This window comes from Fundulus heteroclitus, chromosome 12 (assembly GCF_011125445.2).
Source record: "Fundulus heteroclitus isolate FHET01 chromosome 12, MU-UCD_Fhet_4.1, whole genome shotgun sequence".
Lineage (NCBI taxonomy): Eukaryota > Metazoa > Chordata > Actinopteri > Cyprinodontiformes > Fundulidae > Fundulus > Fundulus heteroclitus.
In genome coordinates, this window is record NC_046372.1 from 33,871,058 (window position 1) to 33,896,405 (window position 25,348).

At 41.9% G+C, this 25,348-nt stretch overlaps 1 protein-coding gene across 2 annotated transcripts; it reads right to left on the bottom strand.

Annotated features, from left to right (window-relative positions):
- Positions 1 to 1,797: 1,797 nt before the first annotated feature.
- LOC105939201 (phosphatidylinositol transfer protein beta isoform) lies at positions 1,798 to 24,168 on the bottom strand. 2 transcript variants are annotated; one of them, XM_036144489.1, is made up of 11 exons: positions 24,092 to 24,168; positions 18,755 to 18,785; positions 18,212 to 18,357; positions 17,989 to 18,080; positions 17,805 to 17,812; positions 17,594 to 17,668; positions 17,412 to 17,495; positions 13,031 to 13,108; positions 8,432 to 8,542; positions 8,007 to 8,129; positions 1,798 to 4,172 (listed from the first exon to the last, which is right to left on the bottom strand). In XM_036144489.1, the coding sequence occupies exons 1-11, from the start codon at positions 24,109 to 24,111 to the stop codon at positions 4,125 to 4,127; spliced, it is 816 nt and encodes a 271-aa protein (XP_036000382.1). In that variant the 5' UTR covers positions 24,112 to 24,168; the 3' UTR covers positions 1,798 to 4,124. The 2 variants fall into 2 exon arrangements, with proteins under 2 accessions (XP_036000382.1, XP_036000381.1); XM_036144488.1 differs by lacking the exon at positions 24,092 to 24,168 and adding an exon at positions 23,934 to 24,052.
- Between the last annotated feature and the right edge of the window lie 1,180 nt (positions 24,169 to 25,348).

Below are 25,348 nucleotides of genomic sequence, written 5' to 3' on the forward strand. Positions count from 1 at the left end.
AGCATTAAGAGCTAGACAGTAGAAACAAAAAAAGAAGTTATTCTATCTGTAGCTTTGGAAAGGTTGGACAAAATTACTTTAGATAAGAAATCCCCAGGAATATACTTAGCTTATTTCTTATTAATAGAAACAATTGAGTCTTTCTGTATGTTTGTTAATGTATGAAAGAATGCGTCAATGATTTATTTAGCTGTCTGTAATGTTATTTTTCCTATATCTAATGTTTTTTTCTGTTCATGTACAGCACTTTGAATTGTATTGTTATTATACCTTAGAAATGATTTTATAGACTGAGTTGTTGCACACAGTAGCATGTTATTTGAAAGAAATCCCATTATCTCTCCTGAACTGTTTTATTCTGCTTAGATGTTCAGGGTTGTGGATTCTGAGGCAACCCATCTGTTCGTTAAAAAAAAATAAAAAAAAAATCCAAAAATAATGATCTGTAGAGACCGATAAAACACGACATATACTTTTTATCCCCGTGTTACTGAACAAAAAGTCAAACACAGAGATGTGAATTAAAAAGCGCTGAACCACACCTTGTGAACAGAGTACAACAATCAGAAGAAGGGGATTCAAACACCCCCTTTTCGGGCAGATTTTATATGAACTGATGTTGTCCATGGATCTGAAGCCATATGAGCAAAACACAAAAAATGTGTGAGTACAAGACCTGAGGTAAGTCTTACTGCAATGTCCAACCTGAAATATAGACATGAGAACCAACAACACTTTGCCTGACCCATCACCTGAGGAGCTCAATATGTCCTTAAATAATTGTTTCACTTGGCTTGAAAAACAGACCATAAATAAATAGATGTCATATATAATACTGTGCAAATGTTTTAGGCAGATACAAAAAATAAAACGCTGTAAACTAAGAATGATTTAGACCAGGGCTTTTCAAACTTTTCAGCCTGCGACACTCAATAACAGTGCCAGACTGGCGACTACCTTTTGGTAGGTCAGATTATTATTCTTTTTGGGTGGTGTTATTATGAGAATGAAGTCATAAAATAAAGAGAATAAAGTAGTATTTTCAGAACTCTTACATACAGTGCAGCTTCCCCACTGCCCTAAAGTGAGGCATGTTAAGCATCCTGCAAAGCTTTACAAATAAGAAAAAAACAAATCATGTCATGACCCCCGAGTGGTCTCGAATGACCCCCCACTTTGGGAACCATGCTCAGAAAGTAGACGGGTGTACCTGGGTCCCACTGATTTCTGCCAGTTGTGAGCGGATGGCACGGCTGACTTGGAGAGGCGATAAGCTTGGTGTGTTTTTCATCTGCTTCTCTGACCGACCACTGTGTCTACAATCATCGTTGTCCGTCTGTTTCTTCAAAAGAAGCTCTAACAGCACACCTTGAAACACCAGTCTACTTTTAAATATTAGTCTGGGAGAGACGTCAGTGATTCAGCATAACTAAACTACCTTGTGTCTTCTTGTGCTCAGTCTTGCCTCATTGTGTGACCCGGTAGATGAAACCGTCTTCCTCAACCTGACCGTGGGAGAGAGGTTGGCAGCTCCTCACCCAGCTTTACGCCTTCTTCACAGCCGTAATAAGTCCAGTTACTGACTGTTTCAACATGCTAACTGATGAGCATTAGAACCTGGTACACCTGATTGCAATCCTACAGAATCCCTGACTTTTTGCAAGTGTACCGATAAGAATCCATGCTGGTTTGAAGACAAATGGTAGCGATGCCAAATATTGATGATTTGGGTTTCTCAAGTTTTCTCACTTTACAATGCTCCCTCGTCTTGTTTTGGAGAATGACATGAAGACAGGGTAATTTAAAGACAATTTATTGATAACTGGATACAGTAAGCATACGTAGTACACACAAATTCTAGAAAAGGAAAAGGCACGATAGTTCATACATTCACCACCATTACAGCTGATTTTTCACAATCTAATCAAAACTGTTAAAAAGCCTTTAATAGTTGTGGATTTCACACCTAAAGATAATACAGCTCCTTCATCAATATTCTTCCGTTATCGCAACAGTTCTTAAAGCTCTGAATAAGTCTCTCTCTTACGCGGCAGAAACCATTCTGATTCATCTGGAAACACTAGGTTCATCACACACAGTGTTTCAATTGCCGCTCCCAGTTCTTGCTCTCCAGAAGCCGTCTATGGCGGGATGGTAGCACATCTGGATCACGATCATCTGGCAGCAGCGGACTTTATGTCATTCTGACATGGGAGCAACAATGTCTTAAAGCTCTGAGTCATTTCATTCACCTGAGAATATTTTGTGTTGAAATATTACACAGACCATTCATTGGCTTTAAGTTTCCTATGTTGATTGGAGAGCATGTAAACGTAACAGATCTGCACTTTTACTCTGGACAACAAGAAGGTAATGTTACATTGTCAGACAAACAGAATCAATACATAATAGGCCATATTTCTTTTTCGAGAGGTAAAAATTGAGGATTCTGAAAAGAAATGATAATTTAAGACAACACAACTAGAACATAGAGACTCAGCATGGATCAAAATAGTAAACCAAGTGTATTTTATGTGTGTAACACCAACCAAAGGGGGCTTATTCCACGTGGCTTTTTGAGAGCTAAAGAAAGAAAACGCAATAATAGAAACCGATCATGCGACGTAAATCAGTTTAACGTTACGTGGAGATCTGCGGCATTTGGGTGTGACAAAGCACACAGGCGGATTTCTTTTTACATGTTAAAAAAGGTCCTAGAGTTGCTTAGCTGCAAGTGCACGCAAACATGCAGCTCCCCTGAATAACCGGGGTAGAGACTGATCACATACACCGTCACTCACAAAGCACTGTCTGCTGAGATTTAGTCCCGCAGGAAGCAGCAGCAGCAGCTCACGGCTAACGGTAATACTTAGGCATCAGCAAAGCTGCCAGTCTGAAAAGAGGGGAGGTAGCTAGCACTAGCTGGCAGAGCTATGCGAGGTGTCAGATATGAAAAAAAAAAAAAAAAAGGTTTAGGCGAGTGTTGCGTGGTGCTGGTGTTGACTGGGCACTAATAAAGCAACTGTGAACCTGGAAACACGACGGGCTTGAAGCTGGAGAGCCAAGCGTGGTGGAAACTCTCCTCCTCAGTAAACCAGATGAGCACGGCTGGCCTCTGGACGCGGGCCGGTTCAGCGCGGCGAAGTTTGGCTGCAGGGGTGTAGCACCATCTGTGGCTGTTTTTCAGTGCACTTTTTCTCCCCCCCCCCCCCTTCCCCCTCCTCTAGGGACATCTGTTAAAGAGGTGAACGCCGCACCGTGCGTTATGCACCAACGTCTTCAGAAGAGCGAGTATGGGGGAGGTGTGGGGGCTGCGGGGAGCTGTTAACATCCTTTAGGTGAACGAGCCTGTGTGGATCTGCCCGGCTTGAGCTTGTAACAGATCAGTCAGTGCAAAGGTATCCACACCTGTGCCTGTTCACACACCTACCGGGTGAATTCGCACGTTCGTCCGTGGGTTCTGGCGCATGTGTCATCGATGCGTTTTTCGCTAAGTCTGAACAGGAGAGAGTGAAGACCTGTGCAGGCATGATTGTCAGTGATAATAAGATGCAGTGCTTTGGTTAAAGGTGGGGCAGGGGGTGAGCGAGGGGGCTAAAACAGGCATGGACGCCAAGGGTGTTAGTAATCACTTAATGGAGGCTGTGGCAGGAAGCAACATGAGTTTTTACAAACGAGGAATTCAAATACATTATAGAGAGCGCAGGGTCATATATGACATCGTTTTGACAGGAATGTGGGAAAAAAAAAAAACTATGTAAAAGAGAAAAGGAAATATTTGGTCCTTCCGCTGTGGTCTTCAGATTGGTAATTTGTACTGCTTTACACAGCACATACCTTCTCACGCTTTTCTGAGTCTGGTTTACATGATGACGACGGCTGGCTTTTTCTCTGCCCAGACGATCAAAATTAACCAGAGTCTTATCAGCGAGGATCTTGTCGGTTTCTAAAAATCAATTCCTCTGTGGACAGAATGTCTATGATTGGGGTCAAGTCAGGGATCTGCGCTATCGATTGCAGGTAGCTGTGCTCCTTCCTCCGCAGGCCCAGATCAGTTAAGGTAAAAAGTGGCAAACAAAGGAGCATTCTTGGCGGGCTCGGCTCATTCGTAGCCCCGCTCCTTCTCATTCGTCCGCAGCACTGGTTCCTCGTACATCACCCTTTCTGCGAAGCTGTGGGGAAACAGGAAGAGAAATAAGCAGAGGATTGATCTCCATGGAAGTGGTGAAAATCTGGATTCTCCAGAGAGCATGATGAGTAGGCGTGAGCCGCTCATCTATAGTTATATCAAGGTTTTCACAATTCAGCTCTGGTTGGTGATTGGCAGCTCAAATACTGAAAAAAAAAGTGGAGTGCATCAAAACCAGAAACCAACAACTTGCATTTTAATGCAATTGCTTTAATAATAAATAATAACTTAGAGAAAATATGCTTTTCATGGATTAATATATCACACACACACACTGAGTAAAGTTTCTCAGGACAAGCAGACTTGGTTTTATTCATCACTGACATGAGGTTCTACTTCTATGAAAACCAATAAAAAAAAAAGCAACAAATTGCTTTTTTGCCATCTGAAACTTGGCCTTCCTTAAAAGTCAGCTCTAACAATACTTATCAATCCTCCTGTTTGTCTTCAAGGTAGATAAAAGCATCCCTTTCAAATGCTCCCAACCCTGAGGCTGATGGCTTTGGAAAGTCAATTAGTGTTAGAATCTGATAGCCCAAGAGCTCAAATGAAACGGTTCAAACCAACATTGGCTCTAAACAGGGGAAAAGACAGATCTGATGAAATAGCGGGAGGATTTACCCTCCCACTTCGCCATCTTTTTCCCCTCGCTTCCTCAGACTCTCGTCTCTCTCTCTCAATCACAGGCCAGACTCCTTTTTCAACAGCGAATTCCATTTGTATGTTAATGAGGGAAAAAGGAGCCACCTCGAAGCGCCGCGTCCACACCTCGCCCCCCCCCCCCCCTGTCATGCTGCCCTGTTCTGCACCAGCCGCGCCACACACAGGGAAAAAACGCGGACATCTCTTCTGCGTCGTCTCTCAAGCGCAGAGGCGGTCGCGGCGGCGTTCTCGGGAATCTGAAGAGCGGCGACGGGACTAACCGTCGCACATCATCCAGTCCAGTTCAAGTGTGACCCTGCTAACCCCAGAGCTCAGAGGCTCAGGGCTGGACGGGCCTCCTCACCACAGCCCTCTTTGATGGCACCCGCCTGTTTACTTGCTCCAGTGGAAAATGGGAAACACATGGCGAACTGGCCGAGATGTTCTGAAGGGGGGGTGGATGGGGGGGGGGGAGGCAACGCACAAATTGCAGTATGCTGGTAGGACGCCAGGAATATTTAAGACTGGCCCACTTTGGCCAGTCTAGTCCAGATTCCTCCCTTGTTCTCCTTGTAAGGCCAAAAGCTGCCAAACTCATATTTGGAGAAGCTTCAAGAACAAACTAGTAGAAAAAAGAAAAAAAAAAGGTTTTACAGACGATGAGTTTATTTTAAAGAAAACCTTGTTTCTGTCCTGAACTGTACTCTGTACCCTGAGCCTCACCTGAAGAACAGAGGGAGTGCAGCAAACCCAAACAGATCAGAAAGAATCTGAATTCTTCCACTGGGGGAGGGGGTTGGCTTCCTGCACCAAGCCACGAACGGTAACTCCTCGCTATTCTGCACCTCACAGAAAGAACTAAACCCTAACTTGCCTAAAATTCACAATACTCTACAGTGGAGGGCTTTTAAGTGTGAAACTAGGTTGTCAGAAATGTGGGTTTTATCTAAAATGATAGGGGAAAAAAAATGTTTTAGACCGCTTCAAAGTGTTAAAAGGGGGCAATAAAAAGGATGTTGATGCACCTTGCAGCATTCAGGACCGCCTGCTCCAGAGCAACGGTGCCATGTCCACAGAGGCTGCAGTGCATGAGCTGTTTGTACGCCACAGTTTGCCTAAGCCAGCCCAGTGGAAAAACCCATTAAGAGACTTGCCTGCACCAGCAACAACTTGCACAGAAACCCACAGACCTAAAGTTGGCCTGCTGCTGCTGCTGCTCTGCAGCCTAAGTTCCTCGTTCTGAACTCATTACACATCCGGACAAACAGAAAAGACAGCAAATGATAAGAGGTAGGAAATAAGAACCCCGTCTGATCAGAAGTGATTAAGGTTATATTAAAAAGTTCTTATTTTTAGCTATGGTAATATGTCACAAAGCAGAGGTTTTGCAGAACTTGATGTTCCTTTCTGAGAGCCGTTCATGTTTACTGGCATCTGGTTAAGATGCTTTTATTACTGCAGCAACAACTTTGAGTATAAAATAAAAACCAATCCTCTAATTTCAGTACCAACATATTTTTCCGCCTAAAAACAAATCACTGATGCCAGTAAGTAATTATTAGTAGTATTAAAGTCTACAGAGAAAATATAACAAAGTTTTTTTTTCCCACTTTAAATTACTTAATAGAGTGCACGAATTCCTGTTTCCAGGGGGCAGAAATCAGAATCTGATTTAAGGGTGATTTCTTTTAGCCAGTTTTCAAAATGGGAAGGCCAGGAGAATATATAATTCTGGTAAAATGTGTGTTGACCATCAAAAACCAGGAAATGGCTACCAGGGAAATAAACGTTTTACAAAAACTAAAACTATGACAATGACTGAAAAAGGAGCTGTGACGATTTGTGATATTACAGGCAGTGAGGAGGGTGGCTGATATTATACCACTGAAACAAATGATCGTAGGATTGTGAAAATAATCTTTGCTTACATATAGATGATCCTTAATAATAATAATAATAATAATAATAATAATAATAATAATAATAATAATAATAATAATAATAATAATAATAATAATAATAATAATAATGAGTAAATGCAATGTAAACAAACAGTAGACCCAGACTGGTGCTAACAATTCAAGCAGAAGCTAATCAGGACCTGTAGCAACTTATCCTGCTGACTGAAGCAGATCACTTAAGAAACATGATACAAAATTAACAGAAAAACAGAAATTGAACAGGGCTGCTGCTGAATACATTTTCATGGATCAGATCCTTGTTTATATTGTAAAAAAATCTAATACTAAGAACTGAATCCAAGAGACCAACTTCCTGTTGGTTAAGCTAATAAAAGCTAGCGTTAGCTAATGTGGTTGGAGGGGTTTACAGCTGCGCTGATGCACGTTCAAGAGCTTTACGGACTTCTCTAGATTGCTCTCAAATATCCGTGTCGTACGCTGTGACGCTGAAATGCGCAGGCGAGAACCCTGTAAGCGATCCTTTTACATCCTTCTTTTCTGAACTGCCTACTATTAAATAGTTTTGCTCTTATTTAGATGCTGAAAACATTGTCAGACTGAAACAGCTTTCCACAGCATTGAAAAATAGTACAGCTCCAAAAACGAGAAAAGCCTAAAAACTTTTACATGTTTATTTAAGAACGTAAAAACTTAAGAATGTAAAAATTACATAGCTTCATTAGACAGTCAAATAGTTCTAGCCTTTATTTCTGGTAGTTTTAATGACTATGCCTTACAGATAATCAAAACGCAAGAATCAGTGTCTCAGGAAATTAGAATATGACATAATATCAACAAAAAAAGAGGGATATTTTAAAAAGGTCAGGCTGTGTGTGTTTATTTCTATGGACTGCAGACGTGGTTGGTCCTTTTGCTTGAATTGACGGCTGAGGTTCACCTTGAACTTTTGCACAATAAATCAAATTTTCTGTACGTGTATTGACCATTAACATTTGTCTTAGCAAAGAGTTTGAAAATTTGGTATAACAACCCTAAAACATTAAATCCTTTTAAAGCTTTTTACACATCTTCACTAGGAATAGTGACACGTGTTAAGGGACTGTATACATTACAAAGGGGAACCTTCAAGCCACAACGTTTGCTTGAGCCACCCTTCATTGTGATGGAGTAAAAAGAAAATTCAAAACATTTAGCCTAAAACTGATCAATAAGTAAAGTCACACACCATTTCCTACCGTTACTGGCACACATACCTCTTCGAGCTCCCTCTGGGTCTCTGCCTCCATTCGCCGGATATCATCCATATTCAGGTCCACCCACTTATCAATCCAACAGAAGAGCTGCCGATGGAAGTTCGTGAAGATCCGCTTCTCTTGCTGAACGAGTGTGAAGCAACATCAGTGAGAACCGATAACCACGCACAGACGTAAAGATTCAAATATTCACACCGGCGTTGAATACATCCTTCTGTGTTTCAGATTTGAGAAAACCTCCCCTTAAAAGAAGGAAGAGGAGGAAATGGAAGTCAAACACTCCAGCAGCAGCCTCGCTGCACCGGACGGGAGGGAACGTACCTCTACAAACCTCGGCTCTCAGCACGACCCAAACTAAGCCTGCCGTGAGAGGTTTGCTGTGTAAACAAAACAAAAATATATATATATATATATAGATCACTAACCTCATGGATGAAGTTCTCCACTTTGGTTTGCAGCCCCCACCACTTAAACTTGACTGTGACTAGTTTGTAGGCGCACATCTTTGGGCAGTCACTTTTACTCGCCAGCTCTTCCTGTTGGGAAAATACGAGCAAACAGACTGGAACCATCGCTTAAAAAAAAAAAATAAAAATAAAGTAACGTTGCTTTTAAAAAGTAGCAGACTAGAGAAGGCAACAGAAAACTTGACACAAACTTTTCCGCATGTGGAAAAACAGCATAAGGATGACAGAACGTGGAGTCTCATCTCGGATGCGAGCAAAGCTAAAAAGAAAGTCATTAATTCGTAACGCTTTGGGTTTGGAGCTTGCTGAAATAATTATCAATATGAATTTGTGCTGTGTAAAGATAAAAGTGCCCTAATCTACAACACACTTTCTAAATTCGTCCGGCGTTGCTTGCAATGTGCCTCCCTCTGAAGACAAGAAGGAATGGGAGGTGGGGGGGGGGGGGGCTTAGCAAAGTGGATAAACTCCAGATGAAGGGACCATTTCCCTGCTTCCGCCCTGACAGCGACACCGCTCCCGACAGGCGTGCCTTTGTGGCCACAGAAGGCAGATAAAACGCTGCTCGTAAAGCGATAAGGGCGACGCGGTGCAAAGCCGGTTACATTATTAACACCTAGGACCTGCTCACCCCCTCCCCAGAACACACACACACACACACACACACACTCTCCCTCTGAGAACACCTGTTTAATTAATCACTTCATTCCAGCTCAGCGTTCTGAGAGGAAAATGCCACAGACCCGCCTCAATCGCGCCCCATCCCGCTGCCGTTTGATGCCGCGATCATGAAGGAGCGCGGAAGAGACGAAATGAGGAACATTTCTAAATTTGCAGTGGGTTTAGAAAAGTTGTCATCGCTAAAAAGGGAGAACTTCACATGAAACGGATTCTACATCAAAACACTTACGGTGACATTTCTTCTCTCCCCTCTCCGTGCCCCACTCAAAGGAGCACAAGTTTTCTGAAATACAAAGGGGTGCCGATATGCAAGCATGTGTGCACGCAGAGATAGACAAGAGTTTTATTGCTCTGAGAAGCTGGCAAAAATTGCGCTTCTGTTGTCACATAACTACTTTTAACTTCTTTTTTTTTTTTTCTCCCCCACCTTTTTAATAAAACACTTTTTTCCTTGTCCGCAGCGGACTGGGAAAGTGATCTAATTAAAAAAAGAAACAAAATAAAAGTTGGGTCTCTTTATTCTCACTTTATAAAGCAGTTAGGCTGCCTTTGTTGGTGTAAAAATGGTTGCAGCAGAGGAAAGTTTCCCCCATGTGAACTTTAAGGGCTCCACGGCAGAAGGGAGAGCGTCAGCGCTCTGTTTAGCGAACGCCACCAGTTTGGGAGGCTGTGGGATTTCTGAGTATAGCACACCTTTCCCTAACCCAAACCCTTTTAATCAGAGGGCCTGCTTTCAAACAACTGTCAAATCTAGAATAAATGTCCACAAAGTGACTATCATAACCATCGTCCCACTGACTTGGTGCCACAAAAGGATTAAACTCAAAGACCGGGATGTTTATTCGAGACCTGAAACGTCCACTGGTTAAATTCTGACCAACAGACGGGATTTTTTCCCCAAGCAGCAGCCATACTTTAACTTTCTCCTGTGTCTCATCGTTCTTCATCATTCCTGGCAGCAGTGCTTTGGCAAATCGTCTTCTAAAAAGTCATCTAACCAGGTAAGTCTTGAAAAGGTAAGACAAGTTTTCTCTATTCACCGTTTCAAGCCTTAAGCCTCAGTCAATCAACACAAACATGGGTTTATTACTTATTTGATTAACTTTTGTAAAAAAAAAAGTTAGGAAAAAAAAAAATGCTCCAGGACTGTTCTTAACGACATAACGCGGTTTTATTTTAAACAGTTGCCGTTGTTTTGGGTTTTATGAAAATTAGCTCATAATGTCTGGCTACTGCAGCCTGAAGCCTCCTATGGGGCCTCAAACACAAATTGGACGGCTGCCTGTCAAATCGTCTGGAGCTTTGCCGAGCGTCCGTCTCTCTTGTGTTTTCGGTGTCTAATTGGACTTCATAGTGCAAGAAAGAAAGAAGTTGGTCAATTTTCACTTAATAAAAAAGCCTAGATTTATTAGTAGAGCCTTGCGAAAGTATTCATACCCCCTGAACTGCAACATTTCGTATCGCTTTCGACACAAAGTTCCTCGTGTTGATGATTTTAGGCGGCATAGAGTGGAGAATAATTGTGAAGTGGAGGGAAAATTTGATATTTTACAGAAACTGCAACCATTTGAGAAGTGATGCATTTGTATGCAGCCCACCTGAGGCCACTCCTTTCACTGCAGTCGGTCGTTACCATCCTTGTAGAGCATGAGACGGTGGTTTTTGCCCATTGCCATTTGCTAGTGATGGGTCCGGCAACACCGATGCGTCGGCGCATGTGTCGGTCTCATAGAGCGAAACCCGTGTCGATGTGTGTATTGCTACGGAAAAGTCACGTGACCGATACAGGAACTGTTTCGGTCACGTGACCAATACAGCGCCTGTTTCGAACTGACTGACGCGCCAAACTGTTTCTGTTCCCTCTAAGCTGCACGCGTGTGCATTCGCGCACAGTAGCGCGCACAGCAGAGCTATGCTGCGCAGTAAAGAAAATCCAAGCTGAACTGTAAACAAAATAACAGTTAATAATGGTTAATTTTTAACTATTTTGCAACTCTGGTGTGATGGTGTTGTACCACAGTCTCGCTCTGTGAGCGCCAGGTGCTGATCGGAGTGCACCACTGATGGATGGGTTCTGCAACGCTTTTTTGGTTGGGCGGGTTGCGCTGTGCGTCTTTGTTCTACTTCTGAGCGTCGTTTCAGAAAAAAAAACGGCTGATCTACACTGAGTAGAAAGTTGCTACTCTGAGTAGTTTTTCCTCCCTTTGTCATACTCAGCATGTCCGATTTCAGAACAGATGATATCAGTCAGGTAACTAAACACAGCGCCCGATCAACCATTTGTAAAAAAATAAAAAAGCCAGTCCACAAGCATCCTCCTTCACATTATTTATTGACTGTATAAAAAAAAACAAAAACAAATATATGTTTAATTCAAATGAAAATATAAAATAATACAATGCAACATACAATGATTTAAATTGTATTGTGTATGCTTGGTCATCAAATCAGTGTCAGTTAACTCTGTCAACCAGGTTGCCTGTAGTGATTTTTAAGGTCCAGCAGGTGTCAGTATTCAGTGACACAGTATCGGCACAGTATCGGCACAGAGTTGCAATGTGCCGAAACGTTTCATGACGCCTCATCGACCCATCACTACCATTTGCCAAAAAGCCAAGGCCCAGTCAGGTTGGATGAAGAGCCGAGGGGAACATCTATTCCAGGGATTCCACACTTGGCCGGGCCATTCTAATAGAATGATGCTGCGCCCCCCCCCTATTGTGGCGATTGTGTGTCCAGGCTGAATAGCACCAGGCTTGTTTCCCACAAACTCAGTGAACGGATTCTCCCCATTGAGCTGCAGATCTCTGCAGCTCCCCCAGAGTTACCATGGGATCTTTTGCTGTGAATCTGATAAAAGCTCTCCATGAAATGTTTAAACTTTGGGATGCTATTCTGTACACTCACCTTGCTTTAAACGTCTAAACAGTATCCCTGGCCTGTCATGTGAGCTTTATGGTTTTCGTGGTGCATTTTATTCCCCCACACAGAGATTGTGTTCTGTTTACGTTTAACAAGCCGGCCTTCTGTGCGCAAGAGTCTCTTGCTGAGTGAAAATTTAGTTCCAGCTTTACAATCTACTTATCTCCTAAAAATACATTTAAAACCAAATAGACAGGGACCGAATCAGAGTCAGGGTCGGTAACTGTAATTCAGCACATAAGAGCTTTTTGAAAGGATGCAATTTAGTTTGCATTGCATTTGTTAAGGCCTGCGCAGCGTTTTATTCGCTGTAGCTCACAAAAGTAATGTAGTGGTTGACAGCAGAGAGAAAGAAGTAGTGAGGCTGTAGGAGCAACTTTAAAAGCAGAAGAGAAATTGGTACAATAATGAGCAGAGTCTGTAGTTTGCAGAGCTGCAGCCAAACATTACACCGACCGGCTTACTACAGACTGTGTGGCTGCGGCATAGGACTCTGGTTCAGGTAGCTAGTCTGCCACAGATTCTAGGTGAGAACTAGGTCTGAACTGTGAGCCATTCAAACATGATTTAAACCATTGTGGCTCTGGCTAGCTGGTTTAGGGGCCTAACCTCTGAAGGTAAAACCCCTGGTCTCAAATATTTTGCAGCCTCCAACAGTTTTCCTTCCAGGATGGCCCTGAATTTAGCTCCAACAGGTGGACTCTTCAGATTACATCTAAAGGTTGCATTGAATTTGCATTGCATTGAAGGGTAGCAGAGTCAAGGGGGCTGAAAATGTTTTCAGATTTTATTTGTGAAAATTGTCACTATTCGTTTTCCCTCCTCTTCACAGTAACTCCCAACTTCCTGTTGCCCTTTCACATAATATCCCAATAAAAAAAAGTGTTTTGTGGCAACTTGCTAAAATGTTTTGCAAGGCGCTGTAACTTGTGTTTGAGAGCGCTACATCGTTACCTTCCAGTTTGGCCCCAGAGGTCCTCTGCCAGTTTCAACTGACTTGAACTTCGCCGGATCTTCATCAGGCTTGTAGTCCTGTGGAGAGATTTCATTTTTCAATAATTCATAACGTAGGGCAAAAAAAACCCAAAAAAAAAAAACCTTTACATTCATGTCATAAACTTTTAAGTCGTGTCACAAAATATTGACAGCAATGCACAGTGATCGAAAACAAACGAGGGCGCAATTATTCATGTGTGAAATAAAAGAAAAAAATATATGAATTGGAGCATATTTAGATTGAGCATTAGTCTATACTAGACTATATCCTAGTGAAACACTAGTCAACGAATCACTTATGGCCCATCACAGAGCTGAATCTGGTTCTATAGAAAATAACTAGCTGTATCAGGAAGAACATAAAGAGACACAGCGTGCACATCTAAAACACGAGCATAACATGACAAAAATGCCATTATTAAATACTAGCGAGTAAAAAAAAAAGAAAAAAAAAAAAAAAAAAGGAATGGCTTTCAGATAATCAACGGCTCAAGGGCCCAGTAATTTTAAATAAATCATGATACGCCTGCAGCTAAAAGATTCTTTTTCAGGGTTACTGGCCGACAGAAGGATGCCAAACAGAGAGAGAAATGGAAAGGCGCCCGCCCGCCCGACCGACAGCGCCGCACGCACGCAGTCACAATAATCTGGGTGTTTTAATGCTCCGAGCTCCAGCGCTACAAAAATACACCGCAGTACTAATGAGGTCTGCGAATCGATGTGCCGCGGTACACGCAGAGCAGCTACTTCTCAAGTAAAAAAAAAAAAAAAAAAAGAAGAGCCTGCCTCGCCGTGCATGGAGTTCCGGTGCACGCCGCACAGTGAGCTTTAATTACGCTAACAAACTCATCTGTGCTGGCGGTACACCCCAGGCCCTGCAGTCATGCCCGAGGCTGAGGGCTGATAGGGCCCTGAGACACAACACGCTCCTTCAGCAAGGCAAACACGTCCGCCTCGTTAACTACCCGCAGCAAACAAACATGTACACACACACACACACACACAGCAACCGGTGTTCCCCCCGCTCCGCCGCCAACCCATTTAATTGCACGCGCAGATAGCAGCGCCGAAATGAGGCAATGGGATGTCAGATATCAGCAATAATGTGCAACATCTTCAAATAAGATTTCAGAAGGCGCGGTAAACTAAAATTCGCTCTTTGTATTTCAAAACTACGTAACACCTCGGAGCCTCCCAAAAAAAAAAAAAAAAAAAAAAAAAAAAGTTGCCGGCGCTCGTTCCGCCTGTAAACCAAAGAAAAAGTGACGGTATCATCCCGAGAGTCAGTTAATAACCAACAAGCGGGGAGAACAATAGTTTGCCATCAGTGCTGAATCACTTTCATCGAGCAGGAATGTCAAAACAACGCTTTTATTTCGCTCAGCAGTGAGGAGTTTTAAAATAATGAAAGCACAGACTCTTGCAGTCAGACTTCATAGACCAAGAGGCTAACTTCTTTAGGCATAATATTCAAATTAAGTAGGAATTAAAAACAGGATTGGTTGAAAAGTCAGTAAGTATTATCAACCTCTAACGATGCTCTGGTAAGGATCCCATTTTATCACGTTACGCGTCCAGTTTCCCAAGCACAAGTTCAGCTTTAAACCAGTTTTACAAGGGACTCTAGATAAAGCCACTAGTAGCTCCACAACACAGCAGCAAACCTGATGAGTTTGTAGATCACATACAGTGGTAATTGTTGCTGTTCTAGTCATCCTTAAATATTTCAGATCATAAGTTAAAAAAAAAAAAAAAAAAAAGATATGAAAGATAACCTAAGTGAATGCAAAAAGCTGTTTTCATTCGATGAAGGGAAAAGCAGCCATCCAAACAATCCGGCCCAACCTAAAGTAATTTCCTCTGAACCAGATAACATCAAGCATTTGCAATAACTGGTAGCAAGGCTTTTAGGTTGCTGTGATTTTCCTCATTGCTTTGACTAGGCCACACCAAAACCTTCATTCATTCATTTAAAAGGTGGAATTGGTGTGAAACTCGCTGCTTCATAAGTCACATGAGCTTACAAGCTGATTGCATTCTCCTTCAGGATTTTATACTTGAGGGAAGGAGTCATGGTTCCTTGAATTATACCGAGTCATCCTGGTCCTGAAGCACCGAAGAAGCTCAACCCCCAGAAGCACTTTTGATATTCCTTTCTGAAATGAGTTTTATACCAGATCCAACACATTAATAAGCTTTCCAAACAGTGGAATTATTGTCTGGTTAGAGATCCTTTAGTTGCTTTTTGGTAAATGTGAGACGGGCCTCTTTTCTTCTTGGGCAGCAGACATCGTCTCTGGGTTTGCTCACATTTTACTGCTGAACCATCAACACCGGCCCTCACTGACGCCAGCCAAGCCCACAGTGCTGTCCATTTTGTTCTAGGCGCGACCTCCTGGATGCGTCATCGTTCTATCCTTTAGCGAGTTTGGTTCCCACAGCTGGACGCTTTCTCCACATGTGGATCACTTCTCTCACTGTGCGGGGTTCCCGCCAGTGCCTTTCAGTGTAACGGACCGCTACGCCGTCGGTTGTCAAATTTACGCTGTAATTAGGCCGTTATGCTGACTTTCAATCAGTGTGATGGCTCTTTGGCTGACATCTGGGCTCCCTTTCTGCAGGGTCCCCCCCCCCCACACTGACCCAGTCACATCCGCCCAAGTTGACGCACTTCTTCCAGCAGCAGCAGCGCGCGGACACTCCCGTCTCCTCCCTGCAGCCGCTCACCTGACCTAAATGATGAGCTGCTGCTGGAAGTCTAGCATGTGGCAAACAGCCAGAAGAAAACAGGCAACCCTCTATAGACAAGACAAACACTAAAGAGTTGTTCGGAGAAACTTTCCCAGGCAGACAGACAAGAAAAGAGAAATGCTGAACAGTGCGGCGTGCTAAGCTAACAGTCTGACACGGATGTTTGAGAGGAAAATAAAAAGGTCAGTGAAGCTCCAGGATCTGCATGAGTGGAGTTGTGAACTTCCCGGACAGCAGAAGCAAACGCTAGCTGTTACTAGCATTATGGACGGGGTTCTGTCAGTCCTGGCTTCCCCCTTCATGCGGCGCCACGCAACGCTCTGGTTAGCGGTGCAACGAAACAAACCAGCGGCGCCGTTCCTCCATATTTACCGCTGCACTGACAGAAGATCCTGGTGGGAACCCGGCTGTGGTTCCCGATACCGTAATTCATACAGAGGCGTTTCCTTTTTGACACAGGTTTGATGCATAGCATTTTTTTTCCCCCTCCATAAATTAAATATTTGTAAAATGCTTTTGTTTTTGCCCTGGTTATCTTTGTCTGAAACTAAATGTTTAATGAGGCAAATATTTTTTTACCAAAAACCCCACAAAACAACAGAAATTTAAAAATAAAAAAAAAAAAAAAAAAGGGGGGCCAAATGCTTTTCACAGCAATAACTTACTTTGTTTTACTGGAAAAGATGGATAGAAAGGTTTTAACTCATGCATCTTAAATATCACGTTTCATCTTAAATACCCCAGCTTCATATTGTTCCCACTTTGGTTTTCGGTTGCTTAAAAAGTATTTGCTATAACTTCTTAGAGTAGAAATTGAAGGTAGAGCCACTAGTCACCAGGATGCACTTCTCCTGTTCAACAGAAGGTCTCCTCCATGTTGCAGCAACTGCTTATATGTCTGACGCAACCAGTTAGCTTCCTGAGCAAAACGACTTGCAGGAAATGTCCTTTTCATAAAAAATAAAAATAAAAAAAACAATCTAAACATGAATCTACAGTCTGGATTGTATTTAGACTGAATCTAACTGAAACATCATTGTGTCCAAATGCTCTAAGCTGAAACGCATTTGACTGAGAAAGCCTGTGGTGATTCAGACGGTGAACGGCTAATTAGAACTACATTGTGATTGAATAAAAACAGAAGACGTGCTGTAATTAACTGGACTGAAGTGGAAAGTATGCACATTCATTTGCCTTGGGTTTTCTCCATAGCACACCGAGGTTAAATCCTCATACACTGAAAATATGAACCAAAAGACAAATGAATTAAAAAAAACAGCCAAATTATGAGCAGACTTCTACAATTCAAGCCTGGCTTCCAAAACAACAGTTTTGATTTTGATGAGCCAAACATCGACTAAACATTAAAGAAGCAAAAACAGACATCCCGTTTTTGTGAACTCGTTAGCACTAATTGCGCCTCCATTGTGCAAGTTAGACCTGATACATTCTAAAAGATAAAACCTCTGCCCACTGTGTCATAACAGCAAAGCGCATAGTCTGAACTTAAAGTGTAATAACCAAACATGTCCACATGGAGGCGCTGTGTCTCAATGCATCACACGTGTACCTGAACATCTCTACTTACAGCGGCACACACTTGGCTTCTGTCTGCGATGTCAATGGGCACGACGGTTACGCTCCGCCATGTGGAGCCGTCCAGCTTGTGCACCTGTCAGAAAACAGCCAAATGTATCCGTCATCACCGGCGTTTTCTCGGGTTGCATTCCTCACATTACTTTTTGTGAATCGCTTGAAATGAACGCTCACGTTTTCTTGTGTTCCCATGTCTGGTTTGTGCCACGTCTCAATCTTAATGAAGAAACTGTCTTTCATATATTCATTCTGGGAAAAAGAAAAAAGAAACAAAATGCATTAATTATATATATATATACATATACATATATATATATATATATACAGTAAACAAAAAAAAAAACATCTTAAACTTAGTTAAAAAGGTGAATATAAGCGTCCGTACCGTCACAACTGCATCAAGGTTATTCATGAGGGGAGAAAGAAGGGAAAGTTATTCATCTCCACAGATAAACAGACTAAAAAAAATTTATTATTGGCCAAAACTAAAATAATAAAAACTATTTTATCAGAAGTTTTGTTTTTTTTGGACAAAAAACAACATGAAGTACAATCAGAGGGAAACTCACTGGTTCTGCAGTAGGGGTAGGCGTTCCATGCTTTTTCATGGAATACCAAGGAGCCTTCAGGGGCTATGAGCCTGACAAAACCTGGGACTTTACTGTAGGGTGGGGGAGGAAAAGACGAGGGAAAGAACAGCTTCACAAGTGAGACAACACTGCCACTACCTGGTAGCACGGCTACATTACACCACGATAGAGGCCAAAACTGTTCCCCAAAGGTGGCTCATACCTCTTTAGATGGTAAATCTTGTGTGTGTACTGGCCTTTCTCCCCATCTTTCTCATAGGGTTCATTTTTGAGTACCTCTATGCCTTCACCACCGCCCGTTTCATTTTTACTTGCTTCTGCCACAGAAAAGAGCTGGCCAACTTGATACTGAGAAACAAACAGGATACCGTTAATATACGGCTGATTAACCTCAACCAAAGTCAACGTCTCTACAACACGAACGGCCCTAAACGTTTTAGCTGAATCCCCTGAAAAGAAATATTACCATTTCCCTGCGTGAAAGTAGGAATGTTAATGTAATTAGTTGCATTCACAGTGTTTTAAAGTGAATGTTTTATTCATTTTATTGCAGATTAATTAGAAAGCTTTACCATTGTTTAACAAACCACTGGAAGCTGTAATAATATCTCTACTTTTTGCTCCTTTTGTGCCTTTCTACAAATTGTCTTGGAGGAATCTTGCAGAAAACACATTGAAACAGAACCAGGACATAAATATTCTAGTGAGTAACATAACAATAAATAAATAAATAAAAACCACTCACCTCTTCAACACTACAGGGTAAAACCACTCGGCTGCAAAAGAGGGAAAAAAAAAAAAAAGGGTGATGAGACTTGGTCTATATAGTCACTACACAGTAAGAAGCAATTCTGCTTTAAACATTGCAACTCTACATCAGTTTCAGTTTCAATATGCAAATTAAACAAAACCTCGTATCATTTGCAGAGATCAGTGGAGTAGCAGGTATCTGGGTATCTACGAAATAAAACCAACTCCAAGCAGATCAGTTTTACTCACTGTAACCAAAACAGCGCCGCTTGCAAAAAGAAAACCACCATAATCAAATGAAAGAAAACGAAAAAAAGAAAACTGAAATCTAAAATGAAAGATTTGACTTGATCCATTTCCGACTTCCCTCTAAATTTGTGACATGACACTGATTAAAACTAATGACGGATATCCATTAATCAGGCGCAGCATAATGATCACTTACAGGCAAGGTGAACACCACGCACCATCTGTGATTCGCTGCACGCGTCAGTGGGTGTGGATGAAAGGTTTACTTGCTGACTAATATATCTCAAAGTTAATGTGTCAGAAAAAAGAAAAATGGATTTAAGGGAGTTTTACAGGGCCAAATTGTAATGACTTTATAACTGGATCGGAACATCAATGGTAAGTATAAATCAGAAACAGCCCAAGGAACTCGTACCGAGGGTCACTGATGCCTGTGTGGAGTCAGCCGGCCCAGATGGTCTGACCCCAACAGAACCAGCTACTACAGACCAATCAGGTGATAAAGTTGATTTTGATGGAACGGTGTCATCAGAATCAATACATCAGCAGTACGTCTTTGTGATGTGCACCACAACAGAGATCCACGCGTTGAATCGACCGCTACATTCCCAAGATTTCAGCCATCTGTGGGATGTGCCGGACCAACAGGTCTGATTCATGAAAGCTTCACCTAGCAACTTACAGGACTCAGAGTGCTGCTACGACTAACCTGGGTCAGAAACAGCACACCTTACTGGGTCTAGTGGACTCCACCCTATGAAACATCCCAGGTCAGGGGTGTTTCTGTCGCTAAAAGGCTGTCTGGGATCAACAGAACCTTAGACTGATGCTCATAGTCAGTGACGAGTCCAGTGAGCCAACGTTCAGAGCGTGGCGAGTGGTCCGGCCAGATTTTTCACAACGCGCATTTCCAGGCCTGTGTCGGTGACGTCTGAAGCCTGGAGAGGCGGCTGTAGTCTGCGACTGATTCAAGAAGCGAGTCGCTGGGTTGCGTGTGAATCGAAGGGGCAGCTAAACGCCGCTCATACTCCCGTCACAACTTCTCGCAGCTTTCACTGCTGAGTCATGGGTTCGGCTCTAGCTTGGAATGGACCTTTTTTTAAGTCGATGAGGCTTTACCTGGTTGAATAAAGGTCATCATCATAAGCTCAGTTACAAGGTAATGTAAGCAGACTTATCACAACCCTCAACCTTTCCCTTTCAATTCAGCTATGGTTTCATAAAGACAGATTAAAATCATGCTAAGATCATAGACAAATTTTGTTTATTGACAGCACTGTTCATGTATTTAGCTTAAAGCTTCTAAAGTCTTTAGACAAGTTTCACATGCATTTCTGCTTTATAGTTGACTTAAAGCCAGCGTATATTTACCGTATTTTTCGGACTACAAATTGCTCCAGATTATAAATCTGATCAGTCAAAAAATGCGTCAAAAGAAGGGGGGAAAACATAAGTCGCACCGGACTATAAGTCGTATTTATTTAGGAATTTATTTCACACAATCCAAGAATAAAAACTGACATTTAATCTGGTAAGGAAACTTATTCCATTACACAACTGCATCCACAACAGGCTGAATAATATGAAACATACCTGAGAGGTTCAGTGGGGTAAATTAGCACATTTCAGCGTAACGAGCCGCTACACGGAAAGTTCTCAAGATTACGCTAAAATTAGACCGTGAGCGTAACGGTGCTACATGCTAAGCTAACAGTATGACACGGATGTTTGAAAGCAACATAAAGCTTACGCACATCAGGACAACGGACCTGTAAGCTAGCGCTAGCTGTCATTAGCTTCACAGAAAGCCCAATACCCTGGTTCTGTGTCGGTCTGGAGCTACAACACGCAACGCTCCGCTGCCTGAATGCAGACAGAAACAGCGAGGCATTGTGTCTTTGTCTATAAGTTAATGTTTCATTTCATTTTTAAGTGGTACAGGAGCAGCATATAGTTTTCAGCGTCCTCTTGCGGCTATAGACGGTAATGTTTACTACTTGGTCCGTGTTGGTCAGTATGATTTACCGTTTATAATTGATATACAAGTCACAGCTGAATATAAGTCGCAGGATCGGCCAAACTATGAAGAACTTATAGTCCAACTTATAGTCTCCGGGCGGAGACGGCGTCACTCTCATGACTTTATTTAACACAACACAGAGTTGCTGTCTTCTGAAGAACCACATCCACTCATCACTTCATGATGTTAAGCTCTAGCTTGCTTGGGTTTCACAACAAGACGTCGGGTCAAAGAAAAGCAGCAAGTCTGGTTCAATAAATCAAAATTTGAAACGATTTTAGTTCTTTTAAAACACAGACACCCTTGTTTAAAATACTTACTAAGGACCATACCATGACTTCCATTCATTTTCAACCTTTTCTATGGCCTGACCCTTCACCAGTACCTAACCCTAACTCACACCCCAGTCCTAAACGTAACCCCTAGCCCAGGAAAAAAAAAAAAAGTCAGGACTTGAATATGACTGTAATACTGTTTTATGACCATAATCGGGCTAATCATTCCAGAAAAACCCCTTCAGTGTGATTGATTTAAGACAAATCCATCCACTGGGACGCAAACGACAGAGTGCCATTTATCACACGTGGCAGCAAAGCCATTCAATATGTTTAGGGTGGGGATGTTACTAGTTTTTTTGTTTCTCCACACAACGGGCCAGGTTTGTTTCAATAGATCCCTCCCCCACCCCACAAATTTGCTTTTTGTTAACTCGGGTTACTTTTGTCTGATACTGTACTCGGCTTGATGACGGGAACTGAAAAGAGCGGCAAAAGTTATACTTATTATGACCAACTGTGCTTACGTTTCTTACATCAGACTTGTTCATGAATACAAACCCAGTGAGGAAACTCACCAAGGTCCCACTTTCAAAACGAGAAGAGAAGTAAAGGAAAAACTACTCCTGGTGTGGTCGGCATTCTGCTGACTACAGCAGGAGTAGACGAGGCTCACGAGAACCAGATAGAAAAGTCAAAGTCAATTACTTTGAACAAAAATAGCTTGTATACAACTATGATATCAATAAACCCAGGCAAAACCTACAGCTGTGAGAGACAAGGAGCAAAGACGTCAACTAAAAGCAAAATAACATTTAAGATATTTAAATGTAAGCCATTATCTATTCAACAAACCCAAAAAAAGTACACTGCATGTCATATTTCATTGCATCATTGAAGGTGATGAGGCAGAGGTTCCTCCTCTCTACACAATGACCACGCTGAAAAGGGAAGAGGAAGTTCTCTCTCAGCGTAAATCTAAAGCGAGGCTTTATTCTTGCCCAACACACACACACACACATACACACAAACGCTGCAGCATGTAAATGAGGGATGCCGTGTTTTGACATCAACGTTGCAGAGAACTTCAGGGCGACACTTGGAGTTTGACTGTATTGAGAGTTTCCAGACACATTCAAATGTAACATCAATCATTAAACCAAAAATCTACTGCCCAAATACAGAGTAAGGCTAAATACCTTTTCAGGAGCCATGAATAAAATCATTTCATCCATGCCCCCGTTTTCTCCTTCCTTGTACTCACTTTTCTGTCACTTAAAAAAGAAAAAAAAAGAAAAAGTCTCTTTGTCTTGCTTATAAAAGGTAAAGACTAAGAAGAATATAACAATTCTGGGTGTGGATAAACATAGTTATTAACACAATTGCATATCATGAGCAACTCTGGGTCTGTTTTTTTTTTCTCAAGTCTTTCCTCAACTAGTTGCCTTAGATGGGTTTTTCCAGATTAGTAAGGAGAGCTGACAGAAGGACTTTTGGTGAGTGTGTACACGAGGCCGAAAACCAAAGCATTCCTGATAAGGCCAAAACACATTGTAGCACATTTTAGGCTTTCAAATCACCTGTAAGCATCAGGCGCTTTAGAAATCTATGTCGTTCTTCTCCACTTTGGGTTTACTCGAGGGTTACATTTAAATATGTTTACAGCCTGGTGAAGGTCAGATGTCTACATATAAAAAAAAAAAATCTTATCACTAAGATTTCCTTTACATTTTACGGACAAAAAAAAGGACATCAAATACAACCGCTGACCAAACTGCTGCATCGCATCATTGGGAATGACTGCTTTCAAGTTCACATAAGACATCTAAGAAATATAACATTCTGAAAGTGACTGGTTGCATTTACTGATGTGCAGCGCTCACATGTCCTTCTAAAAACCAATATGTTACCAAAGTCAATAGAAGTCCTCTCCGGATGACGAAAACTCAGGCTTTGACTAACTTTCTGAACTGTACCTTCATTTGTTTTATTTTAGAGAATCAAATCTCTTCTTCTGGGCCTTTTATAAAAGGACCAATCGTTCATCTCTCTGTAACGCACACGTTATCAAAAAGCAACAGACAGATAACGGGGTAGGTTAACAAGATAATGCCACGTATACTGTTGTGGTTTCTCATTCAGGAGCTCCAACAACTGATGCTGTTTTTAGATCCAACTTTAAACCACCCAGACAGGCAATAATATAGTTTAAATATCTACAGAGAAGCTAGTTAGACGAGTTGAAGACTCTGGTTTGCCTTTAGACCAAATTCCATCAACTTTTTTCGTCTCGCCTTGGCATCACCATATTAGCTGTGGAGCCTTAGTGTCAACAGCGGTCGTGATATCATTAACGGAACAGGGCGACTTCCCCATCCAGGTGACGCTTTCCGTTAGCCAACGTAGCGTTAGCAACCCGCTTTGGTAGACTTTCCAGGGCGTCGAAGGCGCACAGCCCCGGACGCAAGCGCTAAAAACACCGAAACCGCGCAGGGTGGGTCTTTGTGAGACGGCGGGTTTCTTTGAAGTCGAGAGAAGCAACAGCTGTCAAACAATAGCACGCCGCTGTCAAAGCCGGTAGGCCAGAACGGCTCCTGAACAATCCCACTCTCCCCCCTCGTGTAACTTACCCCGAGATAAAGTGGAAAAAAAAAAAGTTTTCACTAGGGTTAATGCACTTTAAAACAAAGTGCCCCGCAAAGCCAAACATGTCTCTGTCACTAAATGCTGACTCAACAGTGCGCAAAAGTCACAATTTAGATTGAAAGCGACAAAAAAAACCACTTACTATTCCTTGATGAGAACCATCGTTACTTGCTTCTTTCGGTTGTGCTGGTACTGCCCAGCGACCGCAGAGTTACTTGACGTCATTGGCTCTTAGAGCCGTTCCCTGTCCCGCCCACAGCAGTTGTGATTGGTAGGAAAACTTGTAGGCACGCCTACTAACCAGAATGAACCAATCGGCCTCTTTTAACAAATAGTCCACAAAGAACCCCCACTGCAGAGAAGCACCTATCGTTTGAACTATTTTAACTGGCACATTTTGTTCAAGTTACAAAAAGCAACTAATCTATTTATCTATTTACGTATTGTAAAATAGAGAACATTAGATTTGGTTAGTCTTAACTCCAACATGGTCATTAATAGTCATTGTTAGTTGGTGAGGAAATAATTGAGAGGTTTATGCAAATTGTTGTTGAAATGGTTACCCAAGCTATTTCTCAATTAAAACCTGCCTTTTAGATCCAATACCTAAATGTTAAAAAGTATTAAGACTCTGTCCAAAATTAATAATTGGATGATTCTCTTCAGATTGGCTGTTTCTCAAGGCGGTGTAAAACTACATCTGAAGAGAAGTAATTTTGATGTGTTAGTGATTATCTTTACACCATACCAGGTTCTATCCATCTAGCTGAGGATTTGAATTTAAGAATTTGGAGGAAGTCCTGCCTTTTTATTGTTTTATTCCCTTTGTTCAACACACCAATACCACTTGCAGCTAAACAGATTTCCTGCACGATACTGCCACGACCATTCTTGAAAGTTGGTAAAGTGTTCTTAGATTTGAAAGCCACATCTCAAATCTACTAAACAAACAAGTTAGTTTGTTTGTTTTTTGCAACTGTTAACTTCAGTCACAATCGTCTCATGACTATTGCAGACCTTTTTCTTGGTCAGCAACTGATCAGTCTATATTGATTTTTACTTTGCTGCACAGTTGACATGGACTATATTGGACTTGAATATGGATCATATGCTTTAGACTTCTCAGAGCAGTCAACTGACTTAATTTATTTAAAATAAATAAGTGGGAAAATATTATGCCTTGTTATATGTTATATGTGCATCCTAAGCCAGTGTCTGTCTAAAAAAGTCACTATGGTAGCGCATATGTGTGTGAGAGACAGTGTGTGTGTGTGTGTGTGTGTGTGCATATATATATATATATATATATATATATATATATATATATATATACATATATATACATACATACACACACACACACACACACACACACACACTTTTTAATGGAAATGTATAT